Source organism: Anopheles moucheti, chromosome 3, assembly GCF_943734755.1.
Source record: "Anopheles moucheti chromosome 3, idAnoMoucSN_F20_07, whole genome shotgun sequence".
Taxonomy (NCBI): Eukaryota; Metazoa; Arthropoda; class Insecta; order Diptera; family Culicidae; genus Anopheles; species Anopheles moucheti.
Genome location: NC_069141.1, coordinates 5,435,598 through 5,461,343, shown reverse-complemented (window position 1 = coordinate 5,461,343; position 25,746 = coordinate 5,435,598). Strand labels below are relative to the sequence as shown.

At 44.0% G+C, this 25,746-nt stretch overlaps 2 protein-coding genes across 2 annotated transcripts in view; one reads left to right on the top strand and one right to left on the bottom strand.

Annotated features, from left to right (window-relative positions):
• The window catches only part of LOC128300306 (protein Shroom), a 169,083-nt gene extending 147,112 nt beyond the window's left edge, over positions 1-21,971 (top strand). The window contains exons 7-12 of the mRNA XM_053036323.1: positions 4,315-4,635; positions 12,932-14,709; positions 16,585-16,714; positions 16,843-16,972; positions 19,479-19,745; positions 19,828-21,971. Of these exons, the coding sequence (XP_052892283.1) occupies positions 4,315-4,635; positions 12,932-14,709; positions 16,585-16,714; positions 16,843-16,972; positions 19,479-19,745; positions 19,828-20,091 (2,890 nt within the window). The 3' untranslated portion in view covers positions 20,092-21,971. The remainder of the gene's footprint in view (positions 1-4,314; positions 4,636-12,931; positions 14,710-16,584; positions 16,715-16,842; positions 16,973-19,478; positions 19,746-19,827) is intronic.
• LOC128300308 (mucin-2-like) lies at positions 4,768-9,661 on the bottom strand. Its single transcript, XM_053036326.1, has one exon. It carries the CDS (start codon positions 9,517-9,519, stop codon positions 4,885-4,887), a length of 4,635 nt encoding a protein of 1,544 aa, XP_052892286.1. The 5' UTR covers positions 9,520-9,661; the 3' UTR covers positions 4,768-4,884.
• Positions 21,972-25,746: the final 3,775 nt, after the last annotated feature.

Here is a 25,746-nt window from a genome sequence, read left to right as displayed (position 1 = left end):
ATCTAATGGGACAACCTTCATCGTAGATCATCAAAAATCTATTATCTAAACCATGGCAACCGTATCAAGATGAACGCAAACGGAATTGTTTGCCTATGCTATAACACCGATGACATTTGAGTTAGATTCACCTCAATAAGGAGCTGCCCCAGCCGCACTTCACACCTTTCCAATCGCTCCCAACCGAGCGGACTAGCAGAGGTTAAATGGACTCGTTCTTGGGGCAGCCCATTTCATTCGACATTCGGCATCACCTTTGGTGGGCTCGAACCGTTAAACTTCTGCGCTCTCGCGAACGTGTACCGCGTGACGAACCACGCCTTAATATTTCGCTCCAGCAATATGGATCAGCGAAACAGCGCCCGTTCGCGCAAGGATGATGGTGGTGAATCGTCGTAAAAGGTCAAACCAAGCGACGCAATATGCGACAGAGGGGTTTTGCCTTTCGACGAGCGGAGGTCTTCGGTGTGGGTCGAGTGGATTGTACACTTAAGGAGATTAACGCCGCTTTGTGGGTCTAGATATTCGAGTACTGTTTTGCGATAATGGAGTCGCTACTGGATTTGGAGCGTTTGCACTTGAAGAGGGAAGTTAATTGAGGGTGCAGTGGCAACCGCTGTGATATTTGACAAGTTAACCGTAGCGAGTACCTCCAATTGAGTGGCTCTTATAGGGGGTGAAGTGATGTGGATTTTGGGCATGTTTGGGTAACTGCTCGATCTTCAAAGGGATTGTACTTATAACCCGAAAAGGTACCAACTTTACACCTTTACCGGGAGTACAAGCTACTTTTACACACCTTTTCATTTTTCCTGGCCCGAAATCCACATCACTGCACCGTTTGGACTTTGTTCAACCTAACATTTAACCTATACTAGCACCAGTAGTAGCATCAGCTCTACGCATCAACACTAAACCATCCATTAGCCAAATGATCGGTTCTTAATTGAATTTAGCGTACCTCCATCACTAATTGATTATTTTTTGCTCGTTTCTTTCGCAGGTATGCTTATATGGCGCATGGAAACAACCCCACTATGTCAGGAGCATGTTGTACCATTCTGACAGATTGTTTTCCAGCGCGGTAAAGTAATCTTGCGTGTGTGATTTCGTTTTACCGTAAATCACCGCAAAAGGCATTCCTAGCTACATGTTCTAAAATCTTAGCAGGTTAAACTCGCTACCGAGCAATTTTTCAATCCGTCTTCTATCAATTTTCCATCGTTTTACACGTTGGAAAGGGTGCCCGAAGCGATTGCGTGCGTGGGGTTCTTAGCGTGACCATAGTTTACCTCAGCGGAACTATACCAACTCCACCGGGGGAAGCAACATAATCTCATTAACCGGTCACGATCGGTGTGGTGTGCCACCTTATGTATGCCTTGTTGTTCCCTCGTTACACCCTGGAGCATGGCGCAACAGTGTAACAGCCTTACACAGCTTCGCTTTAAATCCTCCCACAAACACGCTAAACGTCCATTATACGGTGCTGGTGCATACACACTATCGTTCGATCTAGGCTCACGCGTATCTAAGAACTTCTCGATGCGATTCAAGAGCAGATAGCCTGATCCGGTTTGGCGGTAGTTGTTGGATGACGGTCGTGTGCACATAAACCAAGCGACATTGACCAGTGTGTGGCCTTCGGTAGGAGAAGTGCGAGATGATGAGAAGCACAGGAGTTTGACGAAGCAGAGAATAGAATCGTAAGAGGGTTTGGTACGCGCATGGTTGTGATTTATCTAATCTTGGATTGTGCCTAATGGGTTTTTAGAAGGTAACAACAACCACATCGCTTTGCAGCTTCTCAATTACCTCGTGCAAACAAAATTGCATTTTAATTCGTTTATCGTTTTAAACGTCAGGATAAATGCATTTATCAGATTACATATCGTTTATGGCAAACACCAGGGTCCTTTAGAGAATTCTATTCATCATCATGAATATATGATGCAGGAAGAAACTTAAATTAAAAAAGACGCACTTGCCATTTCATAGTCGTGTGCTGCTGGTACACCACAATCGACGGAGTTGCTCTTCTCCGTGTTTGCCCAAGGTTTTGGGAAATATCCGTTATGGATATCTGATATGGATCAGCTAGTCTAGACAAATATTTACTAGACTTACACGAAAAATGGATAACGTTAAATCATTAGTTCACTCAATTGCACCACCTTCAACTAAACAGAGTTAATGCGAAATCAGTTGACATTAGTGGTCCTAGTTTAGCTACTTATGTACCTAATTTATATCTGAATAGCAAATGAGCTTATTTGTAGATGCAATTTGTATTACATTTATTGTATTCAAGTCGTCATGGCAGTGCTTTACACTCTTGCAACCAAAAAATCAAAACCGAAGGAGCGTTCAAGGCAACAGTTAAAAAATAACACTATCCCCAATAGCTCAACAGAGGCGCTGAACCGAACCGATGGCATAATAGCCTCCGGCGGCACAGTTTGAAAGCTCCCCATGGCTCTAGCGGCCAAATTAGCGAACGATTTGTAGCATCGTTTACAACAGCAGATTTCCTCTCCCGACCGTGGTTAGTCTGCGAATGTCTTCGGGTAATTCCAGCGCCGGATGACGGAGAGTTGGTAGACCCATTCATGCGTTTTATTATCCAGCCCGAAATGCAGTTATGTTGAGGATTGAGCATTTTGACATCTCGTCTAAGACGGAGCTCACCCAAAACTTTGACGTACAGCTGTCACTTTAGAGCGAGCAGTGAGTGAGTGAGTGCATGAGTTAATGCTAAGTGAACTGATCTGTGTGCGTCCGCACGCGCACACACCCGTTCGCTATTTTGTTGGCTGCGGAAACTGACGTTCGTCGAAATTAGTTCCGCTTAATCTGACAGGATCGTTATTTGCGACTCTTATACCACCTGGACCAGTTGGGTGCTGTCGTGTGAAGATAGAAAACAAACCAAAAAAAAAGCGCGTGATGATGATACCGGCAATGGCGGCAGATTAGCCGTAAAGATAAGTGATTGTCCCGCCAAGCTTGCATAGGGGCCACGTTTACTACCGGTTCCATAGTGACACATTCACCAATTGGCAGATTTCACAACCATCGAAAGGCGCTAAATCTCACAGCCACATGTCAAAGGAAGGTATACCGCAAGGGGTGCACTGGTGAGAAAATTTTCCTTCCCGGGCAACTTTCTTTCCCGGGTTGTGTGACAATGTGTTTTCGGTGGCCTTTTGAATCCACCTTACCGCAGCTGTTCCATCAGCTTTTCATGGTTACTACGGAAGAAGATCAACCGTTCGAGTGTATCTAGCATTGGAGCATCCGGCATTGGAAGGTGTTCAAATCTTTATCACTTGATCACGCTCTTTTATTGAATTTTCCATATGCCCACACGAGAGAGGCGTTTGCACACGTGCAATTTGGGAGTGCCTTCAGTAGGCCACAGACAGATGCCATCTAAAACCCGTTGAAATCGAAATGAAATCAGCTGTGTGATCATGAAAAGAAAACAAAAGTGTCTAAATAATTGAGAAGGATAAACACACTCCGGAACGTGGACCACAACATACTGTCGCTGCTCAAACTACGCCTGGAAGGTTGTTAACGAGGTCAGTTTGCTGCAGCTGTACCATGTCGATGTCGGCACTTGAGCTTCTTTCATCGCCTCTAGTGGGGGTGACGGTACATTTGAAGCTAGTAGACGCATTACATGGAGGCTACTGGAGGCTAAGTTTATGAAAATACAAACAATCAACACAGAAGAAATAATAACACTTCACCAAATCCCGGCAAAAGATGGCCAAACACCAAATGAAACTCTCATGTATGGAGGTAGCGCTGTTATTGATGTCTCGTTGCAAAGCTAAGCATTGGAACTTGAGCTTGGATTTGTGTACATAAATATTTATCTCATTCTCCCCTTGAGGCCGCCAGAGCAAGGCTGTATGAATGAGATTGAAAGTAAAGGGAGTTCAAATCCTCTGTTCGTGTTGTTTGTTTCCTTCTAGACGACCTAGAAGGACGTTTGAAATGTGCTTTTAACTATGGATTACGTAGGCCACTTGTTACTCAGCAATAGAGGATTAAGCTTAGGATGAATTTAAAATCTATTCTATGCTACAAAAACCTTCGTTCATATTTATATTCTCCCTCAATAATAACCGATTGATTTTATTTTGTTTCCCTATGATTGGTTTCCGTTCTCTGCTACTTTCATCATTCATTCAATTAATTCACACCCACTTTTCAACGCTCACTTTACACCTCCGCAAAAAAAATGATCACATTTAACACCAACTCGCCGATACACGTCGCCCGCATGCACACATGCATTTATAGCTGCACGAGCAAGGACTACTACATCTACCATGTAACGAGCCCTGAAACGGTATCTACGAACGCAAAGGACGACGATGGAAAACGCACTGACAGCAGGAGCATTAGCTCGGTGTATGCACTTAACTGTCGCCATGGTGGAAGTGACGCGATCAGCAGTGATGACGACGACGATGACACTGATGGAACTGTGTCCACCTCTACCACCTGCTCCGTTATCTCCTCTTCCTCTTCCTCTGGCCATTCGGCTTCACGCAACTGGCTGGAATTGCTGAGTCCAAGAATTCCTAGTCCTTTCAGGATGAAACGCACCATTGCGTTAACGTAAGTCCAAATCTGTCCAAACTGCGTGTCTGTGTGTTTAAACGTGTTTTGCGTGATCGTTTTGCTTTGCGCAGGTCTGTTTGTGGCGCTGATGGGAGTTTCGTTTGCAGATATATGTTGCTTTTGCTTGGGTGTTGTTTTATTTCCTGTTTTACGAAACCATTTTACAGATTTATTTGTTCAAATCAGTTACTTGCTATGAGATAAATTAGATTTTTTTTACACAACGAGAACGTTTACCAATTCTATTTAATTATTTTTAATGCTTGAGGAAAATATTTTTGCCAGAGTTTCAAATATGCTCGAAATTTTTTCGAATGCTTTCGATATTTGAGTTACTATTTGGGAACCCGTCACTGGTGTTGTCTCTGTACTGGAAGACGTAGACGGGATAGTAGTTGTCTCTGGGGCTGATGTACTAACCGATGTTACTTCCACAGTAACTTCAATGGTAGATAGTGTAATCGGATCAGATGACGTCTCTGTCGAAATGGATGTGGCTACAGTGGTGGGTTCATCTGTTGTGGGTTCTTCCGTTGTAGTCTCAGATGCTGTGACTTCAGTGGTAGGTTCTTCTGTTGTGGACTCTTCCGTTGTAGTCTCGGATGCTGTGACTTCAGTGGTAGGTTCTTCTGTTGTGGGCTCTTCCGTAGTCGACTCAGTTACCGTGACTTCAGTGGTAGGTTCTTCTGTTGTAGGTTCTTCCGATGTAGTCTCGGATGACGTGACTTCAGTGGTAGGTTCTTCTGTTGTAGGTTCTTCCGTTGTAGTATCGGATGCTGTGACTTCAGTGGTAGGTTCTTCTGTTGTAGACTCTTCTGTTGTCGACTCAGTGACCGTGACTTCAGTGGTAGGTTCTTCTGTAGTGGGTTCTTCCGTTGTAGTCTCGGATGCTGTGACTTCAGTGGTAGGTTCTTCTGTTGTAGGTTCTTCCGTTGTAGTCTCAGATGCTGTGACTTCAGTGGTAGATTCTTCTGTTGTGGGCTTTTCCGTAGTCGACTCAGTTACCGTGATTTCAGTGGTAGGTTCTTCTGTTGTGGGTTCTTCCGTTGTAGTATCGGATGCTGTGACTTCAGTGGTAGATTCTTCTGTTGTGGACTCTTCTGTTGTCGACTCAGTTACCGTGACTTCAGTGGTAGGTTCTTTTGTTGTGGGTTCTTCCGTTGTAGTCTCAGATGCTGTGACTTCAGTGGTAGGTTCTTCTGTTGTGGACTCTTCCGTTGTAGTCTCGGATGCTGTGACTTCAGTGGTAGGTTCTTCTGTTGTGGGCTCTTCCGTAGTCGACTCAGTTACCGTGACTTCAGTGGTAGGTTCTTCTGTTGTAGGTTCTTCCGATGTAGTCTCGGATGACGTGACTTCAGTGGTAGGTTCTTCTGTTGTAGGTTCTTCCGTTGTAGTATCGGATGCTGTGACTTCAGTGGTAGGTTCTTCTGTTGTAGACTCTTCTGTTGTCGACTCAGTGACCGTGACTTCAGTGGTAGGTTCTTCTGTTGTGGGTTCTTCCGTTGTAGTCTCGGATGCTGTGACTTCAGTGGTAGGTTCTTCTGTTGTAGGTTCTTGCGTTGTAGTCTCAGATGCTGTGACTTCAGTTGTAGGTTCTTCTGTTGTGGGCTCTTCCGTAGTCGACTCAGTTACCGTGATTTCAGTGGTAGGTTCTTCTGTTGTGGGTTCTTCCGTTGTAGTATCGGATGCTGTGACTTCAGTGGTAGATTCTTCTGTTGTGGACTCTTCTGTTGTCGACTCAGTTACCGTGACTTCAGTGGTAGGTTCTTCTGTTGTGGGTTCTTCCGTTGTAGTCTCAGATGCTGTGACTTCAGTGGTAGGTTCTTCTGTTGTGGACTCTTCCGTTGTAGTCTCGGATGCTGTGACTTCAGTGGTAGATTCTTCTGTTGTGGACTCTTCTGTTGTCGACTCAGTTACCGTGACTTCAGTGGTAGGTTCTTCTGTTGTAGGTTCTTCCGATGTAGTCTCGGATGACGTGACTTCAGTGGTAGGTTCTTCTGTTGTAGGTTCTTCCGTTGTAGTCTCGGATGCTGTGACTTCAGTGGTAGATTCTTCTGTTGTGAACTCTTCTGTTGTCGACTCAGTGACCGTGACTTCAGTGGTAGGTTCTTCTGTTGTAGGTTCTTCCGATGTAGTCTCGGATGCTGTGACTTCAGTGGTAGGTTCTTCTGTTGTGGACTCTTCCGTTGTAGTATCGGATGCTGTGACTTCAGTGGTAGATTCTTCTGTTGTAGACTCTTCTGTTGTCGACTCAGTGACCGTGACTTCAGTGGTAGGTTCTTCTGTTGTGGGTTCTTCCGTTGTAGTATCGGATGCTGTGACTTCAGTGGTAGGTTCTTCTGTTGTGGGTTCTTTCGTTTTAGTCTCAGATGCCGTGAGTTCAGTGGTAGATTCTTCTGTTGTGGACTCTTCTGTTGTCGACTCAGTTACCGTGACTTCAGTGGTAGGTTCTTCTGTTGTGGGTTCTTCCGTTGTAGTCTCAGATGCTGTGACTTCAGTGGTAGATTCTTCTGTTGTAGACTCTTCTGTTGTTGACTCAGTTACCGTGACTTCAGTGGTAGGTTCTTCTGTTGTGGGTTCTTCCGTTGTAGTCTCAGATGCTGTGACTTCAGTGGTAGATTCTTCTGTTGTAGACTCTTCTGTTGTCGACTCAGTTACCGTGACTTCAGTGGTAGGTTCTTCTGTTGTGGGTTCTTCCGTTGTAGTCTCAGATGCTGTGACTTCAGTGGTAGATTCTTCTGTTGTGGACTCTTCTGTTGTCGATTCAGTGACCGTGACTTCAGTGGTAGGTTCTTCTGTTGTGGGCTCTTCCGTAGTCGACTCAGTTACCGTGACTTCAGTGGTAGGTTCTTCTGTTGTGGGTTCTTCCGTTGTAGTCTCGGATGCTGTGACTTCAGTGGTAGGTTCTTCTGTTGTAGGTTCTTCCGTTGTAGTCTCAGATGCTGTGACTTCAGTGGTAGGTTCTTCTGTTGTGGGCTCTTCCGTAGTCGACTCAGTTACCGTGATTTCAGTGGTAGGTTCTTCTGTTGTGGGTTCTCCCGTTGTAGTCTCAGATGCTGTGACTTCAGTGGTAGATTCTTTTGTTGTAGACTCTTCTGTTGTCGACTCAGTGACCGTGACTGCAGTGGTAGGTTCTTCTGTTGTGGGCTCTTCCGTAGTCGACTCAGTTACCGTGACTTCAGTGGTAGGTTCTTCTGTTGTGGGTTCTTCCGTTGTAGTATCGGATGCTGTGACTTCAGTGGTAGATTCTTCTGTTGTGGACTCTTCTGTTGTCGATTCAGTGACCGTGACTTCAGTGGTAGGTTCTTCTGTTGTGGGCTCTTCCGTAGTCGACTCAGTTACCGTGACTTCAGTGGTAGGTTCTTCTGTTGTGGGTTCTTCCGTTGTAGTCTCGGATGCTGTGACTTCAGTGGTAGGTTCTTCTGTTGTAGGTTCTTCCGTTGTAGTCTCAGATGCTGTGACTTCAGTGGTAGGTTCTTCTGTTGTGGGCTCTTCCGTAGTCGACTCAGTTACCGTGACTTCAGTGGTAGGTTCTTCTGTTGTGGGTTCTTCCGTTGTAGTCTCGGATGCTGTGACTTCAGTGGTAGGTTCTTCTGTTGTAGGTTCTTCCGTTGTAGTCTCAGATGCTGTGACTTCAGTGGTAGGTTCTTCTGTTGTGGGCTCTTCCGTAGTCGACTCAGTTACCGTGATTTCAGTGGTAGGTTCTTCTGTTGTGGGTTCTCCCGTTGTAGTCTCAGATGCTGTGACTTCAGTGGTAGATTCTTTTGTTGTAGACTCTTCTGTTGTCGACTCAGTGACCGTGACTGCAGTGGTAGGTTCTTCTGTTGTGGGCTCTTCCGTAGTCGACTCAGTTACCGTGACTTCAGTGGTAGGTTCTTCTGTTGTGGGTTCTTCCGTTGTAGTCTCGGATGCTGTGACTTCAGTGGTAGGTTCTTCTGTTGTAGGTTCTTCCGTTGTAGTCTCAGATGCTGTGACTTCAGTGGTAGGTTCTTCTGTTGTGGGCTCTTCCGTAGTCGACTCAGTTACCGTGATTTCAGTGGTAGGTTCTTCTGTTGTGGGTTCTCCCGTTGTAGTCTCAGATGCTGTGACTTCAGTGGTAGATTCTTTTGTTGTAGACTCTTCTGTTGTCGACTCAGTGACCGTGACTGCAGTGGTAGGTTCTTCTGTTGTGGGCTCTTCCGTAGTCGACTCAGTTACCGTGACTTCAGTGGTAGGTTCTTCTGTTGTGGGTTCTTCCGTTGTAGTCTCAGATGCTGTGACTTCAGTGGTAAGTTCTTCTGTTGTGGGTTCTTCAGTTGTAGTCTCGGATGCTGTGACTTCAGTGGTAGGTTCTTCTGTTGTGGATTTTATATTTGCTTCCGTTGTAGTAGATTCATAACCAATTGTTGTTGTCGTTGGATCTTCCCCTTCACAGTATACATTTTCCTTAAAATCACACTGGCATAGTTCCTTGTTAAATCTCAAATTATTCGGGCACGATACTGTCAACAGCAGCCCAAGCACGCACAAATTGTATTTCGTACAGGCTGCATGGTTCACTAAAACTAGCTTGCGCGGGTCGAAAACTTGCGGGCAAACCGTGGCACAAGTGGTTTCCGTATCTATAGCAGTGTTTCGTCTTGATCGTTCAATAATTTCCGTTGCGGATTGCTGTCGTATACACGTTTTTGCACTATCACTCCACACTGCACCTTCCGGACAGTGTGCCTCGATTTTGATCCTTCCAACACACGTCACATAACCCGTCGGGCTGTGCGGCATTGCATATAGTGAGGACGGCTCTCTGGAACCATCTCTCACGTACTTTGGGCACACAAATGTAGCAGCCACATTGAAATAAAAGGCAATGCTTAACACTACGAATGTTCGTTGAATATGCATTTTGTGTGTTTTTGTTTTTTTCTAAATTACCCGTTACACTTCACAACACTTTTCAATAAATTTGAGAATCTAAACACTCGTTGTATCACTTATTCCTCGGTGTCTTTAGTCCTGATTGATGATTTTCACTCTTCAACGTACTCTCCCTGCCGAATTGGATTTGTCCGATGTAGAACGGTCAAGCTGCCTTTTATATAGTACTGAGTTTGTTAGAAATATATCAATAAACGCACACCAAAATGATTTTTCAAGTGGAACGATGATAATATTGTGATAAAACATTGTGCTTTTATCATCACATTTACTCTCGTTTGCCCATCGAGTGCCGCGTGAATCGCGAGTGTACAAATATGCCATCCCAAATATCGTCATTCTAGCGGACGAAGTACTTCATTAACCGGGCTTTGGCAGGCCGAACGCGTCCGATGCGTAGTGTGTGGAACGTAAAAACAAAAATTCAATTGGAAAGTAAAATGCAATGCAACGTGATCTTTGATAAGTTGTATGTTACACACACCACCCTCCATGTACAATAACATGCCGTAAAGGTGATGGTGTATCCTACTTTTAGCACATTGTTTTAATCGTGACAGTGAAACAGAATCGAGGTAAATGCATGTAGTACTCCCGACGAAATGTTGATTTATTTCGTGCGTATTAACCCGAACCAAATCGTGACCGTGTATGATCAGAGCATGGCAGTGTATGCTGTCTGATAGCTGCTTCCTCTCTGAATTCCCGCATCAGTGTAGGGAATATTAAGGTCAAACTCTGTCGGTCGGGATTAGCGTCGGTGGGGGCAGTAGGTTGACTGTTTTTTTTCACTTCATGAAAACATTTCTCTCCCATGTCAGTAGCAAATGTGTCACACTACAATTGCGTCCATTTTACTGTCTTCCAAACGCGCCAGACCTAGCTTCCTGACACTAATCAACCATTCGGACCGTTCTGCGCGTTTGGTCGTTTCTTTGAATGAATAAAAAATGGTAAAAACGTGCTGGAAAAAAGGTCCACACACCCGCTGCAGGGAGAAAAATATACCATTCCGGGAAGGCATTGAATAAATGGCCCTCACAAAGCAAATGCCATCAACGCGCCGGCAGCTGATCGGTGTTTATGCTTCATCACATATGTATAGACAGTTTCAGTTCACACCAGCACCATCCTTACGCCTTTCTGCACTGTGCCGTGCCGCCTATCGGATGATCACTTTCTCATCATTTCACACTGTGTTTTAAATTAAGCATCGTGTTGCTTTTTCTGGCGAACGCAGCCATTAGCAACCTGTTGCTATTTTAACTTGGAAATGTGTTTTAAACGGCCCCATTCAATAGTTGAATTAGTTTCTACCTTTACACACGTACTTGTTAAAATATTTGAAAATTTATTACACAATCCTACTTGTATTCCCTAATATCCATTGCTGTGAGATTATTCATGCAAAGAAAACTCGTAAGTCGTTCAGATAAAATTACAAGTTTGTTTACATGCCATATGTGTTTCCCCTTGTCACTTGTCGTCACATAAACGAACTATCAGCTCGACCGGTTTACTCACCACTATCGTTTGTTTAAAGATTGGTTTGTCACAGTCGCGTTTTTTCAATCATCTTCTACCGCAAACTTTTCACAAGAGGGTTTTCCTTCTTTACTAATGATAGTGTATCGTAGCAAATGTGAAGTCTTTCACTCGGAACGAGCGGACATGAATGATACTGTTGTGCCTCTTGAGTAAACCATTCTTACTACTTCAATGTCTATGTTTGTCATAAATATTAATAGAACGTAGAACTGAAATATTAGTAGATTTTAATCTACAACAAGGGATTAAAATATTTTAGGCAGATGATAGTGTTTATTGCATTACTTTGTTAGCTAAAAATGTATAACATTGCATTAGTTAAATATTAACTTGAAAAAGAATCGTAAAAAGGAATCCTACAATTCATATTTTCTAGTTCTTTTACTCAGTTAGCTTAAATTATTTACGTTAGAAACATCGGACCCTTAATTTATTATGCATACATCAAAACACGTGTTACTCAAATTCAAAATGTGCGTTGTAGATGATAGAGTCATCTACATCTCGAAATGGAAAATACGGCAGCGCCATCTGTTAGTTGCTACGCACAACACTGTGAATGCTGTGCATATTGAATTGTTGAGTTTGCGCCACAAGGTATGCAATCGGTGGTACAGCTTCAGCAGGCGGTACTGCTTTGGTAGGGGCTTTTGTTTTGCTGAATTGTTGATCGTTCTTCTAATTTAGATTATAAATGAAATTAAAATAATTACTTAGACCTCTCACATTTAAAAGATTTACTTAACAGCTAATAATAACTTAACTGAAAACATGAATTCATAAGTGTTTGTTGTTATCATGTATATTAGTTAAAACGTATGAGTCTCCTGCTATTTTAACAGTAATTCTTACAACATTCATGGTAAAGAAAATCAATATCTACCAAACTCATCTTGAAATTATGGAAATTAGGTGGTTAATAAGCGTGTTAAACATCATTTCCGTTCTGTAAGACAAGAATTGTTTCACAACAGAATTCGTACATCTTCCTCAATCACAAACCCACAACTCAATTAATTGTTATAATCACCATCTACTGGAAAGGAGGGGCAAAACACTCCCCCAAGCGTTTCAGTTTAGCTTTGGACCGTCAATAATTTAATTCCATTCAGCTCATTAAGATGCGGACCACACAACCCTTCCTTCCAGCCCAACACCATCCTCGTCAACCACCTAATTCGAACCACAACGAATCCCGTTAATCTGTTTCTGTTCGGTTTCTTTCGCTTTAACCATCTGTGCCATTAAAATTATACACGAATCTCATTGTGATCACGGTTTCGTTCGATCAGCCCTTCTGGGAGTGCTTTTGGAGATTGTAAGGAATAAGGGAGAAAAAAATAAAATCTGCCAATAAATATATATATTTTTTTTTCGCTTTTGTTGTTGCGTTCGCCGCTGTTGATGATGATGTAGCAAATGCGAACATGCGAAAACGGTTAATTGTCGGAAGTTGGGAAGGAAATCGCGGAACCGAAGTGTTTTCGGAAGCTTCGGGGGAAAAAAAAACACGTTGCAAGGTTGTAATGTTTTGGAAAGCAAAGAGGAAACCAACCCGAAGTTAAGAAAGGGATGCAAAGGTTGTATTTGTGTGTGTTTGTTGTTTCGGTGGGTCGGTTACCGGGTCGGATCCGGTTTGAATTTCTCCCAAAACGATAGCCATCCTGTGTTCTTGTTTCTTTCATTCACATTTGTGGCCCGCACTTTAGGAGCAGCAGACTCGGTTAGCGTGGATCGTGCTTTAGATGTACTGTTGCTGTAATTCTGTTTATTATTTGTGGTCTTCGAATATATTGCTTAACGTTTTTTTTCTTAAATTTCTCTTTCTCAGGAGCAACTCAAAGGCCTCCTACCTACCGAGACAGCCACGTGACAAGCTGCACTCTGACCCCGATCATGGTAGCTACAAGCTAACACTGACCTCGAACGAGGACTGCATCAATCACAACAGTAACACCGGAGCCACCACCACAACAACCACGCCCAGCACGGGTGGAGCGAGTGGCGGACATGATGGGTTCCCGGAGGAGATCATCTCCTCGTCGCCCAAATGCAATCTCCCGGATGTGCTTCCGCCCGGTGTGAAATATTCCATTTACTCCACCAACAACAACAATAATAACGTGAACAACAACAACAGCATCAACAATCATCATAATGGCGTCGGTATTATCAAGCCGAAGCACGGTGGTCCTCACTCCGCACCGATCATTTCAACGGCCAATAGTCTGAAGTCACTGTTTAACTTCAGTACCAACTCATCGGCCGACACGAAGGACCGTGAAGGACCCGTAATACCGAACACTCCTCCGGCACTGATGTTCAATGGCAATGGCAACGTGAGCCCCCCACTAGCGCAAATCCAAGCCACCTCGCCGAAGTACACCTCCCAGTCATCATTCGATCTGAAGAAGACACAAATTCTGGACACTGGCGATGCACACTGCAATGGCTATCGTCTCCACAATGGCACCGTTGGCGGGAACGGCATTCTTGGTCTGCCGACGACTCCCACCACAAACGTGAGCGCCACCGCCACGCTGACCTCGATCGCGTCCATCAACCATACCGTGGTGGAGGAGACGGAGTCGGACGAGGTATCGACTGCCCATACCACGCCCGACGATAGTGTACCGCCACCGCTTCCTTCCACACCCTCACCGGCGCTCAGCAACGGTCCGTCCAGCTGTCTGGTGTGGCCACCGGCACAAACTGTAAATAATTGCAATGAAAATTCCGAAAATCTGACCAATTTCGAGCAACAGCAGCTACACCAACACCACCAGCACGAAAGCACGGGTACCGTTGGTTCCGCGTGTGCCAGCTCCGAACGGGCCGTGACGGAGGCTGCCTCCGACAGTGAAGTTTCGCCCGCCAGCACGTCCGCACGCGACGATGCGTTGTCGTCGAACGACGCAACAACAACAACAGCAACAACCGCAACGGAAGCAACAGTCCCAGTCGAAGTTGTCGTGGCCAAAGAGCAGGAAGGAGAAAGTTGCCCTAGCGGGTCCGATGTGATTGTTAACGGTGTTGGTGGTAGTGAACATCATTCGGTGTGTAATTCCAACGCGGCCAGCCCGTCCAGTGGTTCACCGGTACCGGGTCTAGAACGTGTCACGAAAGAGATCAACCTGACGCCGTCAGCCGACGGCGAAGCGGTTGTGAATGAGCTTCCCACCAATGCAACACCACTCCAACGAACTGAAATAGTACTGCGTGTTCAAGCACCGACATCTGAAGCGGCCTCACAGACCGACAGTAACGATACCGGGTCGATTCTAAGCCGTGGTGTCGCCGAGCTAACGATCGATTGTGGCCGTAAGCGTGCGGATCCGGAAGTAGTGACCCAGGTTAGCTCCAGTCAGCAGTCATCCAACGGTACGGCCACGTCTGTTGCAACATCCACCACATCCAGCCCAGCCGCAACACCGCCCGGTACGCCACCGAGCGGTAAGGAGACGGCCCAAAAGTTCTTTGCACCCGTGCCGTCCTCTCCACCACCGCCGACACCGCGTAAGCTACACCCGGAGGAGATCGATTGCGATAAGCTGTCGCACGATCTTGTCAGTCAACTGTCACCATCGGATAAGCTCCATACCATACTGGGTAAGTTAGTGCGTTTTGTGGGATTAGTGTGGGACATCTCTAAGCCGGACTCTGGACATTCAAGGACACTTGTGAAGTGATGATATGTGTGAAGTGAGGAATGTGTTAAAATTAGTGTTGTGCTTAATGAATCTGTTTTGAATAGTCTTTCATGTGAATGTTTAGTGAGGAATCATTCACATCTGATATTGACTCTTAAAAGATTCATGAATCCTTGGAGCAGTTGCGGATCAAGTTCTTTGGAGGATCTAGGGGAAATTGTTGTTGGGTCCTCAGCCCTCAGGTGGAGATAATAAATCTTGAACGTTTCAAGAATCTTCGAGGAATAGACATTCAGATTCAATCATCCAGTGCAAAGATTCATTCACATTCATGAATCTAAATCTAGTGAAAATAGAAGACTCTCGTGTATAAGAATTCGGATGGAACAGTTCTTCAAAATGGGAAACCATCCAAATTGTCTCATCCCAAAGTTTCCCTCCGAAACGGCTTTATAATTACTACCTATCGGTGGTACATAGCAGCGATATTTATGGACCCAAACCTAGACCACCTCCCAAACTCGGTGCTATAAAACTGTCCCACCGTACCGTACCATGGATCACAGTGGTGCGAAAGTGGAACAAATGGAAAATTTTAGCTTGACCAAATGCCTTCTCCCATCCCTCTTTGGGCGACGAGTCTCAAGATCCAAAAGGGGCAATTAAAGATTTCGTTCAATTTTCCACCATCTCCCGACCAATGAGTGGGGAAGATCAAGATGGTCTTACCCGGTGGATCTTGGTCCCCATTGAAGAAATAAAAAAGAGGCACATAACAGACACACTAACTTGCTTGATAGAAACAATGTTGTTTTTCGCTTCTCTCTCCAAGAAGGAGTTTCCCACCTTTTCCCGCAGGGTGTGAATGATGGGGTACCGCTTGTGTGTGTGTGTGTCGTTTTTTTGTGTGCTGCGTACAAACACTATTATGAACGTCCGATCACTAAACAAGCATGAAACGAGGCACCACATCACGGTGCGATAAAATCGAAAGTTTGTTTTGAAAGATGCCTTTAATAGCTATAATAACTCTCGCGAGCAGGTGTAAGAAAAACCCTTTTTGCAGCAAGAAAAATTGTAAACAACAACTACCCGGATTAGTGGTAGGAAGCGAGAGCGGAAAACGAGGAAAATGGAAAACTGTACCGAAATGGTAGAGAAAGTGGTTGCAATTAGGGTTTTGTTGTTTTGGGCAGAAGGACAGATGGGTGATCTACGAATATCGGTTATAATACGGAAACATTTTTTTTCATACTTCCGAGATGTGGTAAAGTTTAGGATAAAAAGCACGCTATAACATGAGAACAGTACGTGGTTAGATCCAAATGCTTCTATTCTGTTAGCTAGACAAACAAAGCAACCCGTCATTTGTCTTTTCTTATTCATGGCTCACTGGCGATATGAAGATCTTCGGTAATGAGCAAATTTGATCACCTCACACAGCTCACAATGAAATCTTCAGAATTGCAGTAACGGTGGACCAGTTCTACTGCGTTTTTTGCGAAATCCAAAACACGCAACGTAAGATACACTCGGTCGGTACGCGCTATTGTTCTTTTAGCGGGATAAAGATCGTGTGAGCGCTAGAGCACCCATAATGCACTTCTCCCAAAACGGAACGGTGGTGAGAAAAGTGTTTCGTTTGGGTATCGGGTGTATTATGCAAAGTGCGGTGCTATGTTTGGAATTGGAAGTTACGTGGGAGCAATGAATCAAAACAGAGCTGGGAGTGTTTGAACCATAGTCGTCACATCACTTCCGACCTGTGAGGGCAGCGAAACGAAAGAAACTCAACTAGCCTCGTTTAACCGCGTACCTTCCACTCTTATGACAGCGCCGAAAACATTCAAATCCACGTCGGACTACGTGTCCGACCTGTTCAACATCCAGATTGCACCCCGGCTGCTCAAGAAGGATGCATCGACCGCAACACCGACGGAGTCGTGTGGCGGAACACCGAAAAGGTAAGGCACCCGTTCTAATGAATCCATCCTATGCGCACGCTGTTGTTTGTTTTCTGGCATCTTAATTAAGCTGTTTCCGGTTCGGTTCCTTCTTCTTTTTTTCTGTTCCAATTATTCCATCCGACCAGCCCGCTCGGTATTCTGACGTCCAGTTCGACCTACTTTCAAATCTCCGAACCGAAGGCGAAGCTGATGACGCGCTGCAGCCGTGAAATGACCCTGATCAATGGTGATTGCTGTGATCTGACCAAGAAGAAGGTAAGTGTGTACATGCATTTGGGTGATAGAATGAACTGTATACCACCTCGTGTGAGGTTACTTACAAGCGCAGAAGGCCCCTCTGCACGTCCTTGAGTGATGTGAGATGGTAAACTTTGATAGAAATGGAAAGTGAACTGCAATTACCGTGCTTTACTGGAAAGTAATTGGCTGCAGAAGTACAGCGAATGGTCACACATGGTTGAGTTTGAGTGTCTTTTTTTCTATCCGATCACTGCAAGCGATCACTGACCAATGCGAGGACAGCCGTAATTGTAACATTCCATTCCAACTTTGAAGCTTAATATCTTTAATGGCATTCATCACATAAACCCACCCTGAACCACAGTGATAGTGAGCGAAAGTTAATCTCTCACGCCGCTCGATCGGAAATGCGTAACATCTGTGCAGATGGACCGCTTTGGAGCAGTAAAATACGCCCTTTAATGATAGATACGACACTCTCGGACCAGTTCAAATTTGTTGGACACAATCTTCCTGGTAACAAACGAAAGAGAGAAGATTGCGCTACATCGGCTGCGTGCGTGTGGCATATGGGTCACGTGTTGAGTGTGCTGAGAGCGTGAATCCGGCGCAAGATACGTGAATGAAGGCTTGCTTCAAGACGGCCAACCTACACACGCGCCACGCATTGTCATCATAACCCTATGGCAGGGGTGCGGATAGGAACGCGTTCACTTTCTTGCTCAGTTCGCTTCCGAACGAGTTGAAGGTGAGAGGTGTTGTTGTTTGCTAGCTCTCCGTGGGACCGTGCTTTTGTCTTTGAAGATTAACACCGTCCTACTAGATCATGCGTTCCGTGCTCATCCGTTCCCGATGTCATCGAAACCACACGCCAAACGTCGATCTTTATCGATTACAGCACCACAGCGACAACAGTTGGTAAAATTGAAAACGGGAGATCCCCCTCTAAGAAGCACTTGCCCGTGTAGTGATTTTGTGATGAAAAAGTGTTGTGTAAATACTAACAGGCGCAGCAGCAATCAAAACAATGATTAACAAATGCCAACCTACAACTATTGGTGTGTTCTTCCTGTACAGTTTGCATTTTTGAGAGGAGACACGCTCGAGTCGCGAGCTTTTTCCGTCTTTGGTGTAGGATGCCGTCACCTTTGGTTGAGGTGTTTGTGAAACATTGCTTCCGAAGTTTGTGTGTTTTAAAGTTACCGAGCGGCTTTGGAAGCACGATGTGTTTGATATATGATGTAATGTTTGATAAATGATAGACCATGCTCTTGAAGTGTTTACCTGTTCGAACCTTGAATAGTGATCAGTGAAGGAATAGTTCAAGGAAATAGTTCAGTGACGAAGACAAAAAAAAGGATCTAAATATAAGAATTCCTTATACCAAGCAATGCAGCAGGGACTTGTGCGAAGAAGTTTATACAATAAAAAGAAATCTCGTGTTAAATGATTCTGATATAATCTTGCTCGTTGGCCTATAAAGGATCTCAGTTCTTTGAGAGTCTTTCACTTCATGTGAGAGTAGTACTTTTTAACTCTGATGAGTGCACAATAAAAAGGTTAATGTACAGCTAGTATTAAAATACCCGTCTCGACTAATCAAGCCTGGACTACATAGAACTTACATCCAGTACTTTCAGTAATCACGTACGCCTCTGAGACATGAATTTTGTCCAAAACTGACGAAACTCTCTTAGCCGCGTTCAAGAGGTAGATGCACAGGAGGATTTTGACTCCGAGTATGTGTGGAAGTGCAATGTTGGAGAGGAGCCGCTACAATGACAAGCCTCTGCCAGGTGTACGACGCACTCACTGTAGTACAGTGGATTAGACTCGCCAGGCTGGACACGTCATGAGAATGACTCCGGACGACCCAACCCGTTAAAGTCCTTTAAACCGTTCACATGTACAGAGGAGGAGTGTAGGCGTGTCCCAAATTTATAAGAGTAATGTCGTTGATACGTTGTACCGCGGTGCAATGGGGTTGTAGCACCTGACAATGAATAAATGCACAGCTGGTAAAATCTTAACTAAGTCTTAGTTTAAGATCACGAGTAAAGTTTGAAATGCAAAGAAGTCTAAGAGACCAAGTACAGTTCTTGAGGTTTGGAAGGAAGAAATCTGTGCAGCTTTTAGTAATTTAAATTCTCGGATAGTCAAGCATGACCACTACCACGATAATAGTTATAATGATAATGAAGACGAAGACGAATCTCTTGAAATGAAGAGTGAAGGTGTTATTTGCTATGGCTTATATAAATCTCTTCCCTAATATTAGATAAACACGCGAACAACTTACATAACCGTAGGTCCCCGTTTTGAAGCGCTTGATTTACATCGTCTCGCCAAATTGGATACACTTCTAGCAGGTTTTTTCTTTCGTCCAACCACCCAATCAATCTGCACGTTTTTCCCAATTCCAACACGGGTGTTAATAAGAATAAGCGTGACGCGGCTTCGATCAGCTGAATAGGAATAATGCATTAATCACGCACCAATCATGCCACTTTTCCGTTCACAGGAGGAACTTGTCCAACGGCTTGGCAAGAAGCTACTAGTCCTAACCAACGAGCAAACCAACATTGCGGAGGAGAGCAACGCGAACGATCTGCTCGGTAACGATGTCGCGCTGAAGGTGGCACAGAAGGTACGCCCAACTGACGCCTCCAAGTTCCGCTCGTACGTGGACGACGTTGGGTACATTACGATGCTGCTTCTATCTCTGTCCGGGCGACTTGCCCGAACCGAGAACGCCCTGCACATGATCGATGCTAACCATCCGGATAAGGTACATGACGCTTATCTTTTTTGTAAGTGTTCCGTGTTCCGTATACTAATTTCCCCCCTATCTGCCCTATCGTTGCTTTTAGAAGATTCTGGAAGCGAAGCGGGAACGATTGCTCGAGCAGCTGGACGAGGCGAAGCAGCTGAAGGATGACATCGATCAGCGCGGCTCCACCATCGCACGCATCCTCGAGCAGTCGCTCACGATCGAGGAGTACGCGGATTACGATTACTTCATCAACATGAAGGCAAAGCTGATCGTGGATTCGCGCGAAATCGCCGACAAGATTAAGCTCGGCGAGGAGCAACTGGTCGCCCTGAAGGATACGCTTGTACAGAGCGAATGCTAGTGAACGACACCTGCATATGTGGCCGTATGGCGATCGTGTTATGGTTTTTTCTTGGCTGTTTTTGCTTCCCGTGTGCGTGTGTTTGCGTGTATGAGCAGTTTTAGGAGGAAAAGTTTGTGTTCGGTTCTCGGTGTGTAGGGGTTGAAACCAAGCCAACGTGCATTTTGTATATAGAAAAGGGAACAGGAAAAGGAACTCTATTATTTTTGGATGTAAATTTAGTCAAAGTCTGGATCGGACTAGCTTACACTATGGAGAGAAAGGGAGCAATAAAGAGAAAGAGGGAGAGAGAGAGAGAGAGAGAGAGAGAGAGAAAGAGAAGGAGAGAGGCACAGCATTCGATAGGTTTAAGTTATAGTGTGCTAATGATCTTCCATTCCTATTGCTGTTCTGTTGTTCAGTTCATAATCCTCTTCCATTTCTTCTACGCCATCGGATAAAATTCTCTTGCATTTCAACGGTGTGAAGTTGAAATTCAAAGAGTGTTGCACCGCTTTCCAATAATCTACTCCAATAACCAGGGGTTTATTTCCCCTAAATTCCCCTCCAAATGCACCGTCTATTGTGTCTATCCTTTAAGTAGTTTATATTCCGCCCAGTTTCGTGTGATTATTAGCGCGTGTGTGAAGTTTTTTTTGTTCTTTTTTACAATTGTAAGCTTTCGAAGTAACCGATAAGAACGAGTTTATCTTCAAATCTTCCATACACAATCATGGTGCTTTACGGTGTTGCAACTATGCGAGCGGTCTTAAAGTAATATTAGGGAAAAGATAGCTCTCTTAACCCTTAGGAAATGTAAAAATTCAAAACAAATGACAGCTCACCCTAGGAAGAGAAACAAAATGGTATGAAAAGTATGGTTTTATTTGGCTAAGTAGGAGAAGAAAGGCAAATTTTTACAGCTTCTGTGTTACTACCCCTTACGAACTGTGTGCGCTCGTCTTTTTATAGCAAAAAACAAACACAACATTTAGACGAACAAGATTTAAAACAAAGCACGGCAAACGAGAAAACGAGCGGGAAGAAAATGTGATTTTATCGAAAATAATTATTTGATTCGTGTGCGTGTGAGTGCTACTGGCTATACCGTTTGCGTATTTCGCATTCGGAAAGGTTAGTTGGTATAGCATTAGCTAGTTTTAAACAGTAAAGTTAAAATCAATTTAGAATGCATCAGAAAACAGAAAAAAGAGCTTAATAACTACAGCTACTACCCGCGAAACGGAATGGGGTAGGGTTTGTGGCGAGTTGTTAGATTATCTTAGCTATATACTTTAATTATCCTTCTCGGCGACTCGTCCGATCGTAACGTTTGCAGCCCCATTGTCGGGAATGTGCGTTTTTTCTTCCTTTGTATTTAGTGCGTTTTATTATAATTTGTTTGCCGTTTCACACTTTCATCTCACTATCTACTGCTAGTTTTAAACATTATAGGAAAATATCCCCGTTCGGGGTTTATCTGTCGTCCCGTGTTTTAAGTTCGTCCCGGGACGGAACGCAATATCCGTATCCTTCGGTTTCTATAGTGATCGTAATAGCGTCCACCAGTGGAGGATCAATCCCCTTGGAGCCCCAGGACGGAATTATAGTTGGGGCCTCTAATTTTAAAAACGATGAAGGAAGGGAGGGGGGAGGGCATTGAGGTCCTTGAAATGATCTGCAACCACATTTGTCCAATTTTCCTATGATAGTCCCGGTGCAAGAGTCGGTTCCTGTCGCGCGTCGATCGATCAATCCATAAAACATCTTTCGTACGGATTGCGGGCGGATCCTTCATCTCGCTCAAACTTTCCGCCGGCTGATACGAAATTTCATACAAACCATACATACTTTGTTGTAAAGGCAAGAGTGTAATAAAAAAACGAACCAACAAATAAATGAAACACAACTGAAAATACTAACAGCAATGCAAATTAATTATTGTCTTTCGACTCTTAAATTCGCGATTTTCGTTTCGCAACAAGCACCATCCGAAAGTATTTTTATGGATAAAACAATACGTAAGTATAATTATTTGGGTGTATTATTTAATTAACGTGGTTAATTTTGAGTGAAAGCATGTTTTTCAAGCGGTGACACCTGCAGTGTGGAATAAATTTGCCCATCACTATTGCATCGCATACTATCAAACCCGTGAAGCGATCGCTAGTGTAAACAAGGCGTGGAATAAATTTCCCCATCCGTATTGCAACGCATACCATCAAACCCGTGAGAGCGATCGCTAGGGTAAGGAAGGTGGATGAAACGGCATCCTCGCCCAAACTTTTCATCGGCTGCTACGAAATTCCATACAAAACCGGCCGTTTTCAGATTTGCGACACCAAGAGAGCATCCAAAACAAGAGGTAACATGTTGTCCCTGCAGCGTGCCTATAGCTGAGCCGCTCTCGCGTGTTATCATTGCGCGTGAGAGAGGAGTTTCCTCTACGTTGGATATTTTTGCAGGGTTCTTGGGGACTTTTTTGACATGTTCAGCGTGATGTTGTTTGGCTCGTTTGGTATCTCGTATAATTGACTCGTTCAGCAAGTTATCTTTGGCAGCAAAAACATTTAACGGTCAGCCGAAAGCTCTACCGAACTTGTCAACGCATATTATAGCTTAGCTTAGCTGTTCCCGACCAAAACAACACCGAGTACTGCTTGTGAATACAGACGACGCCAACCCTGCATCGCTTTAAGGGGAAAATCCCCTCTCTCATTCGCGCGGTAGTGAGCTCGGCTTTAGCATCGACAGCTGATCTTGCTCACACCATTCGAGCGATTCGATCGCCATGTTTGGCTTTGGGTAACGTGTATGAGATCTGTATCCACATTATACTCAGGCGAGTGGAACTGCGTGGTCCTCGGTACGATCGTCTTGTGTGGTTTTGTGTTGCGTGTGTGGGCAACAGCCACATTGTGCTCACGCGAGTAGTGCTGCTTGCTGTACGGTTCGTTCCCCCTGTGTATGTGTGTGTGTGGACAACTGAGATAATCAACAGCGGGTTTGTTTGGTTCTAGTTTGAGCACGAATTGTTGCGATGAAATTATTACAAGGTTTGTGAAAAATAACGTTGTTTTTATATAACATAAGATAAGAAGATGCGTCTTGTGTGGTTTTGTGTTGCGTGTGTGTGGGCAACACCCACGTTTTGCTCACACAATTAGTTTGCTGTTTGCTGTACGGTACGTTCCCCCTGTGTGTGTGTATGGAGATCTGAGATAATCAACAGCGGCTTTGTTTTGGTTCTAGTTTGAGCAAAAATTGTTGCGATAAAATTATTACAAAGTTTGTGAAAAATAACGTTTTTTTATGTAACATAAGATAAGAAGAAGCGCTGACATAAGAAGGAACAAAATACAACTCCCGAACAAATAAATCGCCTGCGTTAGTAGAAGTTTTCCTGCACGGTCATGCAAATATTTAAAAGCATCACAATTAGCATCACAAGTTGGATAAATGAGATATATTTTGTCGAAATTGAGGCATAAATGCCGAAACACACCCTGACCACTACAACACAAATCGAAAGTAATGTGAGAAACTACCATATTCATCAAACATACGAACGAAACACAAAGCAAAATTACTTTGTTGGAAATGCAAGAGTGTAATAAAAAAACGAACCAACAAATAAATGATACAAAACTGAAAATACTAACAGCAATGCAAATTAATTATTGTATTTCGACTCTTAAATTCGCTATTTTCGTTTCGCAACAAGCAGCATCCGAAAGTATTTTTATTGATAAAACAATATGTAAGTATAATTATTTGGGTGTATTATTTAATTAACGTGGTTAATTTTGAGTGAAAGCATGTTTTTCAAGCGGTGACACCTGCAGTGTGGAATAAATTTGCCCATCACTATTGCATCGCATACTATCAAACCCGTGAAGCGATCGCTAGTGTAAACAAGGCGTGGAATAAATTTCCCCATCCGTATTGCATCGCATACCATCAAACCCGTGAGAGCGATCGCTAGGGTAAGGAAGGTGGATGAAACGGCATCCTCGCCCAAACTTTTCATCGGCTGCTACGAAATTCCATACAAAACCGGCCGTTTTCAGATTTGCGACACCAAGAGAGCATCCAAAACAAGAGGTAACATGTTGTCCCTGCAGCGTGCCTATAGCTGAGCCGCTCTCGCGTGTTATCATTGCGCGTGAGAGAGGAGTTTCCTCTACGTTGGATATTTTTGCAGGGTTCTTGGGGACTTTTTTGACATGTTCAGCGTGATGTTGTTTGGCTCGTTTGGTATCTCGTATAATTGACTCGTTCAGCAAGTTATCTTTGGCAGCAAAAACATTTAACGGTCAGCCGAAAGCTCTACCGAACTTGTCAACGCATATTATAGCTTAGCTTAGCTGTTCCCGACCAAAACAACACCGAGTACTGCTTGTGAATACAGACGACGCCAACCCTGCATCGCTTTAAGGGGAAAATCCCCTCTCTCATTCGCGCGGTAGTGAGCTCGGCTTTAGCATCGACAGCTGATCTTGCTCACACCATTCGAGCGATTCGATCGCCATGTTTGGCTTTGGGTAACGTGTATGAGATCTGTATCCACATTATACTCAGGCGAGTGGAACTGCGTGGTCCTCGGTACGATCGTCTTGTGTGGTTTTGTGTTGCGTGTGTGGGCAACAGCCACATTGTGCTCACGCGAGTAGTGCTGCTTGCTGTACGGTTCGTTCCCCCTGTGTATGTGTGTGTGTGGACAACTGAGATAATCAACAGCGGGTTTGTTTGGTTCTAGTTTGAGCACGAATTGTTGCGATGAAATTATTACAAGGTTTGTGAAAAATAACGTTGTTTTTATATAACATAAGATAAGAAGATGCGTCTTGTGTGGTTTTGTGTTGCGTGTGTGTGGGCAACACCCACGTTTTGCTCACACAATTAGTTTGCTGTTTGCTGTACGGTACGTTCCCCCTGTGTGTGTGTATGGAGATCTGAGATAATCAACAGCGGCTTTGTTTTGGTTCTAGTTTGAGCAAAAATTGTTGCGATAAAATTATTACAAAGTTTGTGAAAAATAACGTTTTTTTATGTAACATAAGATAAGAAGAAGCGCTGACATAAGAAGGAACAAAATACAACTCCCGAACAAATAAATCGCCTGCGTTAGTAGAAGTTTTCCTGCACGGTCATGCAAATATTTAAAAGCATCACAATTAGCATCACAAGTTGGATAAATGAGATATATTTTGTCGAAATTGAGGCATAAATGCCGAAACACACCCTGACCACTACAACACAAATCGAAAGTAATGTGAGAAACTACCATATTCATCAAACATACGAACGAAACACAAAGCAAAATTACTTTGTTGGAAATGCAAGAGTGTAATAAAAAAACGAACCAACAAATAAATGATACAAAACTGAAAATACTAACAGCAATGCAAATTAATTATTGTATTTCGACTCTTAAATTCGCTATTTTCGTTTCGCAACAAGCAGCATCCGAAAGTATTTTTATTGATAAAACAATATGTAAGTATAATTATTTGGGTGTATTATTTAATTAACGTGGTTAATTTTGAGTGAAAGCATGTTTTTCAAGCGGTGACACCTGCAGTGTGGAATAAATTTGCCCATCACTATTGCATCGCATACTATCAAACCCGTGAAGCGATCGCTAGTGTAAACAAGGCGTGGAATAAATTTCCC